Source organism: Equus przewalskii, chromosome 17 (genome assembly GCF_037783145.1).
Source record: "Equus przewalskii isolate Varuska chromosome 17, EquPr2, whole genome shotgun sequence".
In the NCBI taxonomy this organism is placed as follows: Eukaryota; Metazoa; Chordata; class Mammalia; order Perissodactyla; family Equidae; genus Equus; species Equus przewalskii.
Window position 1 is genome coordinate 38,646,555 of NC_091847.1, and position 17,301 is coordinate 38,663,855.

A 17,301-nucleotide genomic window follows, 5' to 3' on the forward strand; every position below is an offset into this window, starting at 1 on the left:
GTCCCCAGTGATATATTACATAAACTGATGATAATATTTACCGTGAGTTATTTTAGTCTAAGTGGAATCCGGTTAGACCAATCTCTCTCTCTCTTTGACACACACACATGCACACCTTTAGATTACTCAAGATTAAGAAGGAGCAGCATGAGGGAAAAGGACCTGAAAGAAATGGAGGATCTGAACCAGAAGGTGCCATCTCTAAGGGGCCTCTGCCAGGGGATGTTTTCCAAGCAGGGCTTTGATTTTAAAGGCCCTTTTCGCCACTACCTAAATCCCCAAGATCTCTGTCCCCCTCCATCTGCAACAGCAGAGCATTCACTGAAAATGAAAGGCAATCAGTCACAGACATTTGAAGGAAATTGCAGAGGACAGGTCCATATCCTGCAGTTCCTGCAGTGCACAGACGCATACAATAGCAATTAACGGCCCAAGCAAAAAAAAAATTAATAGAAAGAGAGTTGATGAACCCTATTTGAGTCAGCAGGGCAAAATGTTTATACTCTAAGGCCTGAACTTTGATCATTTGTGGCAAAACTAATAACTTTTATCAGCATAAGAGCATTCACACTAGGCAGCAATCAGATCAGCATGGGCCAGTGTGAGGGTAGACGCCCAAAGTATGGTTTGATGATCCAGGAGCAGGAAATAAGAGAAGAGGAGGTCTGCGCATGAATGAGGGCAAAGGCACCATCCTTGCCACCCTAAGCTAAGGCCTTCATCAGTATCACTGAGAGGGGCAAGAGAGTCATGCTGCAATTATGTGTGTATTCATACATACCCACGCATACACACATAAACACATTTGTATATACTGTGTATATGTGCATGCATATTTAACTGACTATGTGTAGTCATGATTAATTTAACTAATTGCAAACTTTGTATAGTTCATTCCATTTTGTATTTTTAGTTTTTCTCTATTAACCCTTTTGTTCTATTTATAAAGTTTGAAGCTAAAAAAACTCCTTCTGATGGACCTTGAGGGTATTATGCTGAGTGAAATAAGTCAGATCGAGAAGGACAAATACCATATGGTTTCACTTATGTATCGAATATTAGTAAACAAACAAAACAAAACGAAAACAAACATGTAGACACAGAGAAGAGATTGGTGGTTACCAGAGGGCAAGGGGGTGGGGTGAGGGCAAAAGGGGTAAAGCAGGTCAATTGTATGGTGATGAATAGAAATTTTATTTTGGTGGTGAGTATGCTGTAGTATATATAGAAGTCGACTTACAATGTTGTCCATATGAAACTCATAACGTTACAAACCAATGTTAGCTCAATAAAATAAATAAATAAAGCATAAGTAGTGAAAAAAAATTAGACATCATTCTGTCTTATTAGTAAAAGCTTCTACTGACCTAACCAAGAATTGCGTATTATCTTTGTGGCAGAGCAGATAAATTTACAACCCTTGAAAAGAACCAGAAAAGAGGCAATTTCTGCTTGAATGTGGTGACCTCTTAGAATTACATGAAGAACTGGTTGTAATATGTTTCACATTTAAGGCACTTGGTACATATGTATTGAATAAGTGAATAAATGACCAAATGAATGATCATCCTATTTGGACCTTTAGTGACTCCTTTGACGTTACACACATGCTTACTAGGAGCTGACACAACTATTCTATGTGTAAGGTGATGGGGAGTGAAGCGAAGCCCTCCCTGAGCCTAGATGGGTGGGTTTGATTCAGTGGTGGAAGTACTAGGAATGCCAGGTGCCTGAGCAGTTTTATCAGCCTGCTTCCTGTCAATAGAATTTGGGGGGAGGGGGCATGAACCTCCTTTCATTTCATACTCTCTCTGTCCCTTTCAGTTCAAGCTGGCAGTGTTTCTGATAAAATTTCCTCAAAAACCAAGTGGGCCTTTGTGGATTTTATGGGGATTCATCCACTAGACAAAAGCCACACCCACAGGTCTTTCTGAGACACTCCCTTCTCTCTGGGTTCTGTTGAGGTGCTGAGAGAAATTGCCCTTAAACTTCCCAGAGGCCCCATAGTTTGAGAGGATCTATGAGAAACATTCCTAATCTCTTGGAAGGATCTTTAGATGACTGAATACTCTGACCTTTTGATCTTTTTGAGGCTATAAAAAAGGGTTGTATATTCACACCCTCAGCATTTTCTCTGTGCCGTGCTGTCAGCAACAACCTCTTACCTCTAAAGTCTTTTGCCATTTGAATATGTTGAGAATTTCCCGAAGCATCAAGTCCTGGCTCCTTTTGGTTTTACAGTTCTTCCCTCAATTTACCTCTTTTCCTTTTTACTATAACTAGCAAAAAAAAAAAAAAAAAAAAAACCCAGGTGACATCTCCAACACTTTGGAAATCTTAGTTCATCACATATGAAGTTCATTACTCAGGAATGTTTTCACCCAACTGCAGGACAGAATTTCCCTAGGCTTTCTGTCCCCACGTGACAATGGTCCTCCTTCCTCCAGTTTCCAATAATATGTTCATGGCTTCCTTCTGAGCCCTCACCAGCCACATCTTTAACATCTGTATTTCTACTAAGAGTTTGTTCAAGGCATTCTAGCCTATTTTCTATCATGCTCCTCAAAATTCTTCCAGCTTTTCCCCACTTCCCAATTCCAAAGCCACTTCCATACTTTTAGGTATTTGTTATGGCAGCATTTTACTCCCAGATACCAAAATCGGTATTAGTACTTTTTTTTAATTGTTGTGTAACAAATTATACAAATTTAGCAGCCAACAACTCATTTGTTAGCTCAGAATCCCATAAGTCAGAAGTCCAGCACCATGTGGCTGGCTCTCTGCTCATGACATCACAAGGCTGAAATCAAGGTGTTGACAAAACTGAACTTTCATCTGGAAGCTTTAGAGAAAAATCTGCTTCCAAGCTTATTCTTGTTTTTGGCAGAAATTCAGTTCCTTACATTATAGGACTATGAGTTATAGGTTCCCATTTTCTTTCTGGCTGTCAGCCAGGGACTCTGAGCTCCTAGAGGCTACCCACATTCCTCGCCACGTGACCTCCTCAATCTTCAAGCCAGCAATGGTGAGTCACATCCTTTCCATCCTTCAAATCTCTGATGACCTCTCCTGTGACCAGCCAGAGAAAACTCTCTCTTTTAAAGGGTTCATGTGATTAGGTCAAGCCCACCCAGGTAATCTCCCTTTTTCGAGGTTGTCTGTGCCATATAATATAACCTAATCTACGGTGTTAACAGTCCTATTGGTTATACAGGGCATGCATTCTAGGAGGGGCAGGAAATCTCAGGGCCCATTTTAGAACTCTGCCTATCACAGATGTTATTCACTGGCCTCTTTAAGTCCCAACAATCCTGAAGATGTAGGGGGTAATGTCTGGGAGTTTATTTTTTATCATTCTTCTATGTCTACCTTTTTTCCCACTCTTAGCTCTTTACATCAGTATATATTAGATTAAGAAACACTGGAGAAGAGATTTCATGATAAATGCTCTCATAAGAACCCATAAGTTCCAACACTGAGAGAATGGCTTTGATCTGAATTGGGAAGGTCCTCTGAATTCCCTCCTAAGCACAGAGCTTCTCGAATCTTCTGAGAAGCACTGTTCCAGCCCTCTAGCCTGCATTCTATTTCTGACAGCCTACCTTTTTTGTTTTAGACTCTTTCCCCTCTTCCCTAGTTATCTGTAGAATGAATATAATTCTGAGTATTTGCCAGGTTTCCTGAGGACAAGGGGAACCCCAAGTACCAAGGTTCTACTGAAGCCTGGGTCTGCTGTATTTACTGGTGATGTCACTTGAGATAGATGATAGATTCCTGCCCATAAACATTTCTGAGGTGGGCAAGGTCACATGACTGGTGGCGTTACTCTGACTTTCCTGATAATGCGCTCCACCCCTCAGTCATACAATGTGGGTGGTTTCAATGCTGGATTAGGAGTTGGCTAAAATTGGGAGAGAACTGTGACATGCTAGACCAAGGAGGGGATATGTCTCCTTTTTATGTGAGCCTTGCTTGAAATCTCTATTTTGGGAGCAAAGCTGAAACTACCCTTCCTTGAGTCCCATAGGACTCCAAGCATCATGCAGCAACAAAACCTCCTAAAATGCTGTGATGCAGAGCAATTTTTATGTTATTCAAGCCACGCAAAGAGTCACGTCTCGTGGAAGGGTGGTGCTGGGACCAATATTACATATCAGGCGTTTTAAGGTTCATCTAGCACAGTAATTTTGTTTCCTACAATAGCTTCGAGGGATAATTTAAGGAAAGGCATCATCTTTTGATTTTATCATGACAATAATTTCCAAAGTGGAGAGATGCTTCTGAAACATTACCATTATCACCTAACAGCTTATGAATCAAAATTTTCCTTGAGTCTTGAGACAAAACTATGAAACTGTGAATATTATGTTCAACTAGAGTTTTAAAGCACGGAAGAAAAAGTGATCTAGTAACTTAAAGGTAGATTTTAAAGGAACTGGGCGCCTACCAGGGTAAATTTTGGCAATGGATACAAATTAAAACAGTATTCCAGCAAAAAGACAGCATTCTTCCCTGAAAGACAAATTGCTGGGAAGAGAAATTAGGAGAAAGATGAGCTCTTGTTCAGAAATCTTAAGGTGGGGTTTTACACAGGGCATAGTTTTTCTATCTCTGTTGCTGCTCACATGAGAAGAGAAAGCCAGGCAAGGAAAACAATAAATGGGGAAACCCAGAGCACCAGCTAAGAAAACAACCAGTCTCAAGTCAGGGGAGTTGTTTATAGGGGTTTTTTTGCCAAGCTGCTATTAAACATCAAAGAACTAAAATTTGTCTCCAACATATAAAGTAGTTAGAGAGAATCTATATTTGCGGTTAATAATCTAAAGGTAGCCAGAACTTTGGTCAGTACGTCTGAGTTGACATAGAAATCTCCTTTCCCACTTTAAACATGTAGAAATTTTGGACAAACTATAACAAAACAACAATAGACAACTACACACACAGAATGCCCCTGTCCTGAAAATAAAGATGGAACTCAAAGTAAGAGTAGTGAGAGGGATTCCTGGGGAAAACAGGCCCTGAGATAGGCCGGAGGAGCTGGGGGCTGGGCCTTTAATATTAGTTGTGGGACATGTGCTCACGGGAGCTAGAACCAAGCTCCTTACAAGGCAAGAAGTCAGGTAGGACTTGTCCATACACAAAATGGAAACTAGAAATCCCATGACCACTCCCCAGGAAAGTGACAAGGGGGCTAACTTTCTGCTTGGGACGAGAGGAAGAAAGGAGTCAACTGCAGAACCCAGGTGGGTGCTGTGCATGAGTGCTAAGCCATCACCCACTCCAAGCTCACGGCAGTAGGTCCTAAGCCTCAAAGTTAATACACAAACTGGTCCTGGACCTGTAAAATGCATAGGGCCCTTAGCAGAGGCAAACATTAAAGCTCTCTATAGAGATGCTCTCGCTACCAGGTCACAGTTCCTAAAGGAAAGCACAATTCACAAAAAATAAAAAAGAATTTAACAACTTTGATTACTTGATCATTTTAAATTTCCATGAAACTAAGACACTATAGGTAAAATTTAAAGGCAAATGACCAATGAAGAAAACATTTGCAACCCATATATCTGACAAAAAAGAAACACTATCCAGAATTTATAAGGAACTTCTTCAAATTAATAAATAAAAAATAGACAAATGGACGAAAAGTACAAATAAGTAATTCACAGAGGAAGAAAACTGCCCAATAAACATGAGGAGATTTTTTTTTTTTTAAAGATTTTTTTTTTTCCTTTTTCTCCCCAAAGCCCCCAGTACATAGTTGTATATTCTTCGTTGTGGGGTTCTTCTAGTTGTGGTATGTGGGACGCTGCCTCAGCATGGCTCGATGAGCAGTGCCATGTCTGCGCCCAGGATTCGAACCAACGAAACACTGGGCCACTTGCAGCGGAGCGCGCGAACTTAACCACTCCGCCACGGGGCCAGCCCCAAACATGAGGAGATTTTTAACGTCACAAGTGATCAGGGGAATCCAATTTAAAACACTGAGATATCAGATTGGCAAAAGTCAAAAAGAAAAGTTGTGATAGCTTATAATGTTGAAAGAAATCCTACAGCATAGTAATTCCCCTCCCAGGGTCCCCGAGAGAAAGCTGTGCACACATGCCCCAGTTGACGTGTGCAAGGTGGCTGCTGCAGTACGGTTGCAACAACAAAACTTTGGAAACTTAAACGTCAACCACTAAGAGAAGGGATAAATGGTAGCCTAGTTCTACAATGAAACGCTACATAGCTGTTAAAGGAGTGGATCAGGTCTCTGTGCATTCACGTGGGTATATCTCAAAAATGTAAAGCTGAATGAAGAATTAGATGCTGCAGAATGACACAGTATGATTGTATTCATGAAAAAAATTTAAAAGTCACAAACTACATATTCAAATATGTTAAAATCAATAGATGGTCTGGAGAGAAATAAAATTCATGACTGAGATTGCCTTTGGGGAGGTAAGAAGGGAAATGGTACTGAGTAAGTCCTCAAAAGAGAACTTCAACTTTATGTGTAAGATAAAATAAATCTGAAACAGAATGAAAAATAGTAGTAGTTTCAATGCTGGGTGATGAGTACTAATGTGGTTATTACATCAATCTCTCTACTTTAAAAAAACATTTTCTAAATGTAAGAAGACTTTTTTTCCTTTTTTTAAAAAATTATTTTATTGAGGTCCTATTGGCTTATAACAACACCGTGTAAATTTCAGGTGAACATTATTATATTTCAGTTTCTGTATAGACTGCATCGTGTTCACCACCAATAGTCTAGTTTTTATCTATCACCATACATATGTGCCCCTTTATCCCTTTCGCCCTCCCCCTCTCGTAACCATTAATCTGTTCTCCTTAAATATGTGTTTGTTTATAGTCCACATATGAGTGAAATCATACAGTATTTGTCTTTCTCTGTCTGACTTATTTCACTTAGCATAATACCTTTAAGGTCCATCCATGTTGTCACGAATGGCAGGATTTTGTAAGTATTTTTTAAAAGAAAATAGATAAAATAAAACATGCGTTGGTCCTATAAAATTGAAAGCAGTTGACCATGAATTTGGCTTAGAGCTTAATTATTCCTTCCATTACTGTTTGTTTTGTTGTGTTGTTATTGTTTTGGTGTCAGGCCAAATGTCAAGTCAAATGTTAACAGCTCATCTGCAAGCTCGTGAAAGTCTCTCTCCCATCTTTCAAAATGCTTTTCTCTCACTTTCAGAAATCTTACAGACTGCAAAGAAAACAGTCAGCAATGTCCCTCCATTCTCTCCTGTATAACCATGTCACTTCCCCAATTCAAATTTAATTTAACAATTGAGCACACTTACTCCAATTCTCAATACTTGAGTTACTAATTCGTGTATTCTTTCACTGTCTTTGTTAGCCCCCAGAAAGTGGAACTGTATCTAAATTTCTTTATATGGCACTTAAAATGACTTTACATACAAATACCTAAAAATACATTACTTTTCATGGTCATACTAATTCATAGAAAGGAAGTGCTATGGGGCCTGCCTGGTGGCGCAGCATTTAAGTTCACACATTCCGCTTCAGTGGCCCGGGGTTTGCTGGTTTGGATCTCAGGTGTGGACATGGCACCACTTGGCATGCCATGCTGTGGTAGGCGTCCCACATATAAAGTAGAGGAAGATGGGCATGAATGTTAGCTCAGGGCCAGTCTTCCTCAGCAAAAAGAGGAGGATTGGCAGCTGTTAGCTCAGGGCTAATCTTCCTCAAAAAGAAAAGAAAGAAAGAAAGAAAGTGCTACAAAGGCAGCCCAGATAGATGACAAGACTATAAGAATATCTGTTTCCAATATTGTAGCTCCATAACAGTAACTAATTAGTAAATTTCCCCATAGAGACATATAGTTCACATACATTATTTGAAACATGATTGTTATTTATGAATTTCTCTCTTGATGGGGACTTGAAGAAACCACCCAACTTACTTCCTTAGAAGTTAAACTGTGAATTACGTCTTTTTAGCAGCCGACTTTGTCAAATGATTATACAACTTCTATACATGTTATTTTCCACAACATGCTGACTCTATACCAATTTGCTGATTTAAGAGCACAAAATAAGCAGGAATAATGACAACTGAGGTATAATAAAATGCAGAAAAACTGGCCTGCAGCTAAAAAGCCATAGTGTCTCTCTTCCCCCATGTTCAATTTTGGAGAAAAAACTTCTAGACAAAAGCTTCACAAACCTAGATGGTCACATAGCCCAAAGCATCAATTATGTTCACAAAAATAAAAATGTATTCATCAAGAACTATGAATTAATCAGTCATTCTTAGCACTTTAAGCAGCTTTCCAAAAGAAAACTTTACCTTCTTTTTTCTTTTTTTTTTTTATGTTGAAGAAGATGCACCCTGAGCTAACATCTGTTGCCAATCTTTTTCTATTTTGTATGTGGGTTGCCACCACAGCATGGCTGACAAGTGGTATAGGTCCGCGCCTGCGATTGGAACCCATGAACCCAGGCTGCTGAAGAGGAGCACATCGTACTTAACCACTCTACCGTAGGGCCAGCCCCTAAAAGAAAACATTTTTATATCATGCAGATCAAGTCAATACAGGTGTATAAGTTAATGGAAGTTCCTACCATTATGCTATGGAGTTAATCATAAATTGCCTTTTTGTGAATTATTTCCACAGAAGTCAGCAATTCCATTAAAAAGGCTAATAAATCTCATAAGATCTTTAAGAAAAATATTTTTATTGCAAACTCTATAATTTTTGTTGTGTGAACAAACAAAAATGTCTAAATAAATATCCCATATATATTTTTAAAATCCCCCCTCAAATAAGTTTTATCTTCTACAGGTTATCAGCAATCATTTTAAAGCTGTTAATAAGTGTTTTGATTAAAATTTTGAAGATTGGGAAACAAATGTTTGCTCAAAAGTAGAATGATGAATTTGTGTCAGTAAATGAAAAATCAAACAATCTAACAAACAGTAAATCAAGAAGTAAACTTTTAAAGGGCCTTTTGGTGTTTCATGAATTGCACCGACCTCAGTGCAACATATTTTACCAACAAGCACATCTTTTGACAGTCATCTGCTGCATTGCAGTCAACCAAAATGCTATCCCACTACCCTCTGGTCTTGGCCATATCCCTACTTAGCACAAGACTTAACAACAGTCACAAACCCTGTCTTTTCTTTACCTACAGTATATCTTCTAATCACCAGTGCCTGTGTTTGTGCAGGTCAACAAAGTGGGCTCTCTGCCATATCCACAAATCTTTGAAGCTCAAATGAACTGAAGCAAGACTCCTCTAGAACCTTATGAATCCAAGAACTGCCTATGAGAATTCCATGCCAAACACCGAAACCAATCAAAGGCAATTAAACATTCTTTCACACATTCACAGCAAGAGTAGAGTTTATACTTGTTTTTTCTTCTCCTCTCTTTGCAACAATTCCTTCTTCTTCCACAGTTTCTCCTTCTCCTCTTCCTTTTCTCTTCTTCTGGCAGAAATTTCCATTTCCAGTCTTGCTACCTCTTCCTGGTGAGTTCGCCATTGAAGAACCTGAAATAAATAGAAATTCATTCTGATAACTACACACACTCAAGTGATTCCACAGATCACAATGAGACTAGGTTCTGTATTAAGCTGATAAATTTTTTCCAAATAAACATCAAAATTCTGTGTGCACATGAATGTGTGATGTGTGTGTGCAAGATGTGTTTGTGTGTTAGTGTGAAAAGGAGAAAGCAACTTTCAAATCATCTTATTCAGAGATTCTTCACTCAGATTCATGGAGAGAAATCCTAAAGAGTCTATGAATTGACTAAAGGATCTGTGAATTCTTATAAGTACCACGTTAAAATATCTGTGTTTTTGCACAGGTGCAATTTTCTGGAACAATAGTTCCAGTTTCCAGTCAACAGTTTTCAAGAATTCTCAAATGGTCCTAAGATCTTAAGTTTAAGAACCACCAATATATTTCATCCTCATTTTTTAAGTAAAGAAAATGAGTCTGAATGAAGATGGAAAAAAAATTTTTAAGACATTTAAAAGAACTTCCTGGGTACTGATAAGTATTATTGGTAGAAGTATAATTGGTACAGTATGTCTAGGGACATTCAGCAATATGCATCACAATATCATATATGCATAGCCTTTGACATACAACGCTACTTTCAGGAAGTTGTTCAAAGACAATCAACTGGACAAGTGTGCAGAAATGTATCCATAGGAATATTCATTCCAGTGTTGCTTGACAGAAAAATTGGAAAGAGTCTAAATGTCTGGCAACAGGAGATGGCTTAAATTAATTATGGTATCTTCATACCAGACTGCCATTAAAAAAAGATGCTATATATCTATATTCATTGACACAGAAAATGTCTACAACATACTATTAGATGCTAAAAAGCAGGTTCAAAACCACACTTATAGTATAGTATAACACATTGTACTATAGTATTTATTGATCTCATTAATATAAAATATCATCTATGTATCTACACATAGAAAGACATTTGGAAGGAGGTTTATCAAAATAATAACATTGGTTATCTCTGAATAGAATTATTTCACGAAATTTTAAAAATTTATTCTTTAAGCCTTTCTGTGCCAAGTAATATTTCTGTAATAAACATGCATGATCTTTGTAAGCAGGAAGCCAACGAAACTAACAAAATAAAAAAAACACATTTTCATGTTCCAAGTACACATGTAGCCAAAGAAGGAGAGAGGAAGAAGTTGGAAAGGTGTAAAAATTCTTTTTAAAAAAGGAAGAACTTAGCATTCCCAATTTACTACCTCATGTCTTTCATATTTGATGTAAGCATGACTCATTATAAAAATATATAAAATGAAAATCAAATAAATAAAATGTCCTAAAATATGATGAATTAAAGTGATTAAATAGTTAAGTTCTTTTTGCACTTTTATTATTCAAATTCTGTTTTCTAAAAATATATTTGCCCTATTTATCAAAATAATCAAGGAAATTCAGACTCTTGGTTTTCAAACACACTTAGGTTTCCTCATCTGCTGCTTGTCTTGGCCATCATGTTTACCTTCTTCTTTGGAACCTCAGTCCTAGGATAAGATCATCTATGCCTTCTGTCCTGACCTCCTGCTTCCAAACCATTCCTCCCTGTAACCAATCTTCCATCTGTAAGACGCTATATCAAAACCAAGTGTCCTGCCAACTGTTGCCAGTGACCTCCCTCCTGAATACCCAAAGGATAGTTCTCAGGCCTCCCTTCCTTAACCTCACGGTGGTACTTAACTCTGTTGACTATCTCTTCATGTTTAAAACTCTTTCCTCCCTCGGCCATAACATTGTTCTCCCCTGCTTCTCCACCAATGGATACCACTCTCGTCTTTTCTTCTTCCTGTTTCCTGTGTCCACCCTCCACCCCCAACTCTAGTGCTATCCTTTCTCTTTGGCCTCAGCCTCTCTATGTTCATTATTTGATGTGCTCATCCTTTCCTGTGAGTTAACCTCTCACTTCTGTGTGTTTGACTCTAAAATGTACAATATCAGTGCTGTCTTTTTGTCTGCAATTGCATCCTAACAAATGCTTAAAGCCTTTGCTATTTGTATGTGCACCCAAAATACATTTCCAAAATTAAATTCAACATCTCTAACTTTGCCACACCAAGCCCTGTGCACCTACCTCTTCTTTCAGACATCCTGGTTTATCCTGTGTAACCACAAGTATCTCTGTAGTTTGTATTTTTGTTTTGTTTTGTTTTGGGTATTTTCAGTAAGGAAAATTGGCCCTGAGCTAACATGTGTGGCCAACCTTTCTTTTTTTGCTTCAGGAAGATTGTCGCTGAGCTAACATCTGTGCCAATCTTACTCTATTTTGTATGTGGGACACCACCACAGCATGGCTTGATGAGCAGTGTGTAGGTCCGTGCCTGGGACCTGAAACCATGAACCCCGGACTGCCAAAGCAGAGCATGTTAACTTAACCTCTATGCCACCAGGCCGGCCCCTGGTTTGTATTTTTTTACTACTATGTACACCTATCAACATGACTAATTCTTTACATTTTACATCTGACTTGGGCAATCTTATATTTCTTAAGCTCAAATGAGCTTTTACTTAGGAGAAATAAATTTCTAAACTATTAAATTTCCCTAGGCCACTTTGCTGTAATTCCCTAGTCCACCCAAAGTCTATCTGCCAAATGTACTTAGAACAATACCAGAAAATTCATGGAGTGATGTCAATTTCTCCACATAGGACCTAAACAATTTAACTTTCTCCCTCCCAGCCAATGCCCCACTTTAACCTAGAAAATGTGTAATCTCTAGGTAGGTTTTTTCCTGTGCCTTCCTCATACAGCCATTCTTGTTTTTAGATTGATGGCGTGGTCCAAACTATTCCCCTACCTGTAATGTCGTCAGTTTTCCTCATCTCATAAAAGGCTTCTTGGCCCATCACATGTCCCGCATCTTCCATGGAACATTCTCCAACCCATGGTCATCTCTCTTTTATTATTCACTTACCATACCATAACTGCACACTAACAATTTTGAGCTTAATGTTTCTATTTCCATTTAGAGCAAGGTCCATGATACATATGCATTTTGTCTTCTCCTTATACTGTCTAGCAGAGTGCTAGTGCATCATAAGTGCTCAATAATTACCTTCTATTTAATTTACCAAAATAAACATTTTAAAATAAAACCTCATAAATGAAGAAAAAGTGATAGTATTAGAATATACCATTTTGCAACACCTAATGAAATAATGGGTCCTCATTCATGATAACCAATGGCTACTAAAAACTTCACATTAACAGCTGATGGGAAACTTGATAATGAATGGATCAGGCTGGCAACGACTGGACACACTAAACCATCTTAATATCACAGAGAAACAAGCAGATATTTTGGCCTCCTGATGGAAATATATAACATTCCCATGAACCACTCTTGCCAAAAAATATAAATGAATATGATCAAATCTCTAGACCTATCTATCAGGTTACAGGAAACTCAGCGAATGGAGAAATACATTTCAAATTTCAGTTTTGCAGTCAGCAAAACTGAAATTTGAAAAACTTTAAAGAACTTAAATTACGAGAAAAAAAGAACAAAGGAGAACTATGAATTAAAAGAAATTTAAGAAACATACCAATCAAATGCTATATATGGATCATATTTGGATTCTGATTTGAATAAACTAAGTGTGAAAAGAAATTATGAAACAGAGATATTTCAATATTGATTAGTTAGTTGATGCTATTAAGAAAATATTGTTAACTTTTAGGTATGATTTAGTATTGCTATGCTTTTTTTAAAAGTCTTTTTAATTTTAGAGATATATACTGAAATACTAACAGATGAAATGATATGTCTGGAGATGTGCTCACTATTGTCCAACAGGCATGGGAGAGTAGATAAGGATATAGATGAAACAAATTTGACTAACGAGTTGATAATTGTTGAAGTTGAGTGATGACAGACTGTTGCATATGTTTAAACTTTTCCACACTAAAAATTTTGCAAAAACTAAAATAAATCATAAAATATAATGTATGTCCAAAGAGATTTGTATAATAAAATACTGTAGTCTCAAGGTTCTCAGATAGTAGGAAGGAAGATTTGAGATGCATTGAACAAATGAAAAGAAAAACAGCATACATTTGGCCTTTCTGAGTAATGAGACTATTTCTATAAATTTCAGTAGAAAGAAGTTGGGTTTTGGAACTACTCTTCTCACCCTTTGATTTAAGACTAAATTATGTGAATTATCATTGAATCACCTTTGCATATGTGATGCCATATGATTTAAAGAAGCCAAAGCATAAGCAAATATCTATAACTGGAGAAGATTTCTGTTTCCAAAGGCAGGTATAGCAAGAATATAACCAGACCAATAAAACCGGGGTAATTCAGTTTATCCGCAAATTTGCCCAATTTACCCTTCCTTGTCATTTGCAAGTCCGAATGATTTTTCTTCTGTTTTCCAGAAAAGATAAGATAATGCAAGTTTTTTTAAACAGGGCACACACACCATAGAATCGTGAAACAAATACAAGTTAAGCAACCAAAATCCAATGGGTTGTTGATGTCAAGCATATATATATGAAATGCTGAGGGGAAAAACCTTTGAGCAAGTCAGCATCAGTCTTAAGAAACTAAATTACTTCCACTTAATATTGCAATCATGAGAATGGTCAGGGACTCTCAGAGGTTTGCCTGAAATCAATAACTCACAATATCATCTGTAATTATAATTGTACCCAACAAAAGTGAAGAGTCAAGGAGAGAAGGTTGTTGAAGCTAGCATTATATCCTAAGTAGCTAGAGCTGTGAGATCTTGACAATGAGAAACAGGTTTTGTAGCAATTGATATCCAGGCAGTAAGTAAATGGGCTTTTCAGAACACACAATGGAGATGGTGAAGAATCTGGTGGGGAAAGGGTGCCATTGAAAAAATCTTTATCTGATGGATCCCCCCAGAGGCAGCCAAGGGATCTGAATGGCTCCCATGTGGAGAGAATGACAACCGATTATGGTATTTTCGAGATGCCCAAGAATAGGAAAGCTAGCAGGTGGGCAAAGGAAGAAATAGCAGAATAGGCTAAAGTACAGAAGACTTCGAGCGAACAGTGAGCAAAAAGGAAGAAGAGCCCAGAAAAGCATTTCAGTGGTTTTATTTTAAAGGGTTTGCTAATTACATAGCTTTAAATAGAGCACGTGAACAGACCCTTGTAACAATAACAATCACGAAAGATCGTTACCATGGTGGGGTCAGGAGCGCCTTATAAGGAAAGCATTATTTAGATTATTAACTACAGCACACTTTCTCAGGTCTTTAGTTAATATTTTGTTTAATATTTCTGCCAAAGGCATAGTTTTTGAATGAAACCTTAATATAACAGAGAACAAATGAAGTTTAAAATATGTTCAACTATTGCAAATTATAAATTAATGATTTAAAATGAAAATGGTTAGTAGCGTTACATGTATTCTTTGCTCTTAATGTAAAAATACAATGGCTCAAGCGAAATTAATAAACACACATATTCTCAGAGTGAATAAAGTACTAGAAACCCAGAAAATGAAGCCCATGAAAACTTCAAAGGTAATAATGGAAATTGACATCAAGGTAACAATATTAAGACAATTTTACATCAAAGTTGAGAGTTTTGAAAAAAATTCTAAGTAGTAACACGATATAAAGGAATTGAGTATTGAACTGTAGTCAGACCACCTGCTTTTTGTCTTATCTCTGCCACTAACCAACAACATTGTTACTTTGAGCAATGGCTAACCCAGTTTTCTTGCATGTTAAAGGGGAGGACAGGATCAGGTGACTTTTATAGTTTCTTTAAGTTCTATTATTCTGATTCTATTTTCCCTATATAGAGAGATCACAATATATGACGTGCTCTGCAATTTTCTTCTGCAAGCAAAAGGAATTGCAGTGAGGAACATCAGTACTTTAGAGGCCTGTGAAATAATAATAGACATTTAAACATTAATGTTTCATTCTATCAGCCATATTTACGGAAACATAGTGTCATGTGTGTTGTTTTATATAGGAAAAGTACCATCTGACCAGTACCTATAACCGACAATAAAATATTAAAAATTGCCACTTATGAGGGCTTATTGTGAGCCAGGCCTATGCTTTATAAAGGCATAAAACACATGGTGTGATGGAATCCTTGAAACAAGCAAGCTGTCTTCTCCACACTTCATCTGGCTAACTTCTACTTATCCTAGTCAAGTCTGAGCTTGGACATCATTTGCTCCAGGAGGCCTTCTCTAACTCACCACGTCCCGGTCAGGTGCCTCTTCTCTACTTCCCCAGCACCTTGTCCCACTCTTGTGTTACAGCACGCATCAGACCATTTGGATTTGCCTGTATCTTCCACTTGGCTACAAACTTTAAGGGCAAGGACCAAATTTGTCTTATTCTTAGGCTCTCTCCAGAGCCTCGCATGGCATCTGGCACTTAGTAAGTGTTCAAGAAAAACTTGTTGGTGGATGCACGGTTAAGGATCTTGAGGCTACACTTGGAAGTTAGATTGACAGTATATCCCTTTCTCCCCTCTGGGCTGGTCCTTTGAAAGAAAAGCTTCCCCCACCAGACATGCTACCATTTTCTGACTCCTCCACCACGAGACCCTCAATCCTTGCTTTCCGCAGTCCTGACTGTTTAAGTGCTTCCTAAGCTCCTCCTCTGCTTGGCTGACAGGAAGAACATCCAGAAAACCTTGCCAGGATTTTCACCAACTAATTCATATTTCTAGCAATGTCAGAGGACATATACAAAAGAGTGGCAAGAAAATCCCTTTCTCGGTCTTCTCCCTCAATATTCCTATAAGCTTCTAAACTCAGTTCAGCTGAGTAAACTTCAAATTTTCATTTTATTAAGTCTTTAACAGTCTGATAGTTCTATTATATTCTTTCCAAATGTCTCACCATTTTACAATATTACCTAAGCTTTTTTATCTTATGTGTTCCATTTATGTTTAAACTTTGCTCATGAAATACAGTACCTGTGATTTCACATATGTTATTAAATCTTTCTATGCTCTCTTTGGCATTTTTGCTCAGCAGAAAGACTTGTTTTTGCCTCTTGGTTTCAAAATTGTCCCTTGGTTTCTTGGGTAACTTCACAAGTGCATTTTTATCACCTCTCTTTGATAACTGCTTTCCATTTTCTGCAACTTTTTATTAGTCTTCCTCAGAATTCAAAGATCACGCACTATTATCTTGGCTGTTTCATGCCTTTTTCTTTTCAAATAAAACATTGCAAAGTTTCATTTAATTGGTTCCTAAAGGGTCTTAACCTTAGTGTAAAACAACACTTTTTAGAAGAGGAAACAAATTAGATGTCAATAAGCAGAAAACTATCAACAGATATGTTTTCCTATAGGACAAAATTTACAAACCTGTCAGTCAATTTTATTTATAAAGCTGAGAGAACCAAATTGTATAACAGAGTCAGAAAACGGTGCTAATAGTCAGGAAGTCACTTGCCTACTGGCTATGAGGTCTACGAGATTTCCCAATTCCGGGCCTCCAATCCTCCGCAAAAATGAAGGGGACTAGATCAGTTTTTCAACCAGAGGGTCACAACTCATCAAAGAATAAGGAAATCAGTTTTGTGGATGGGAACTAGTGTTTTTCTATGGAAAAGAATAGAACAGAAAATAGAGTACATCTCATGTCATTATAGTAATGCTGTTTCAAGAAATTTTTGTTTCCATTCTGTGTGTATGTGTATCTGTCTGTGATGTAAAATACATTTTTCACTGGAGATCACAGTCAAAGCAACTTGAAAAACACACCAAGACATTCTCAATACCCCCTT

At 37.6% G+C, this 17,301-nt stretch overlaps 1 protein-coding gene across 14 annotated transcripts in view; it reads right to left on the bottom strand.

Moving 5' to 3' along the window:
* Nucleotides 1-17,301, bottom strand: part of CCDC148 (coiled-coil domain containing 148) — a 232,524-nt gene that overhangs the window by 71,325 nt on the left and 143,898 nt on the right. For all 14 annotated transcript variants that reach the window (XM_070579895.1, XM_070579893.1, XM_070579894.1 and 11 more), the window contains one exon: nt 9,387-9,527. In XM_070579895.1, coding sequence (XP_070435996.1) covers nt 9,387-9,527 — 141 coding nt within the window. The remainder of the gene's footprint in view (nt 1-9,386; nt 9,528-17,301) is intronic.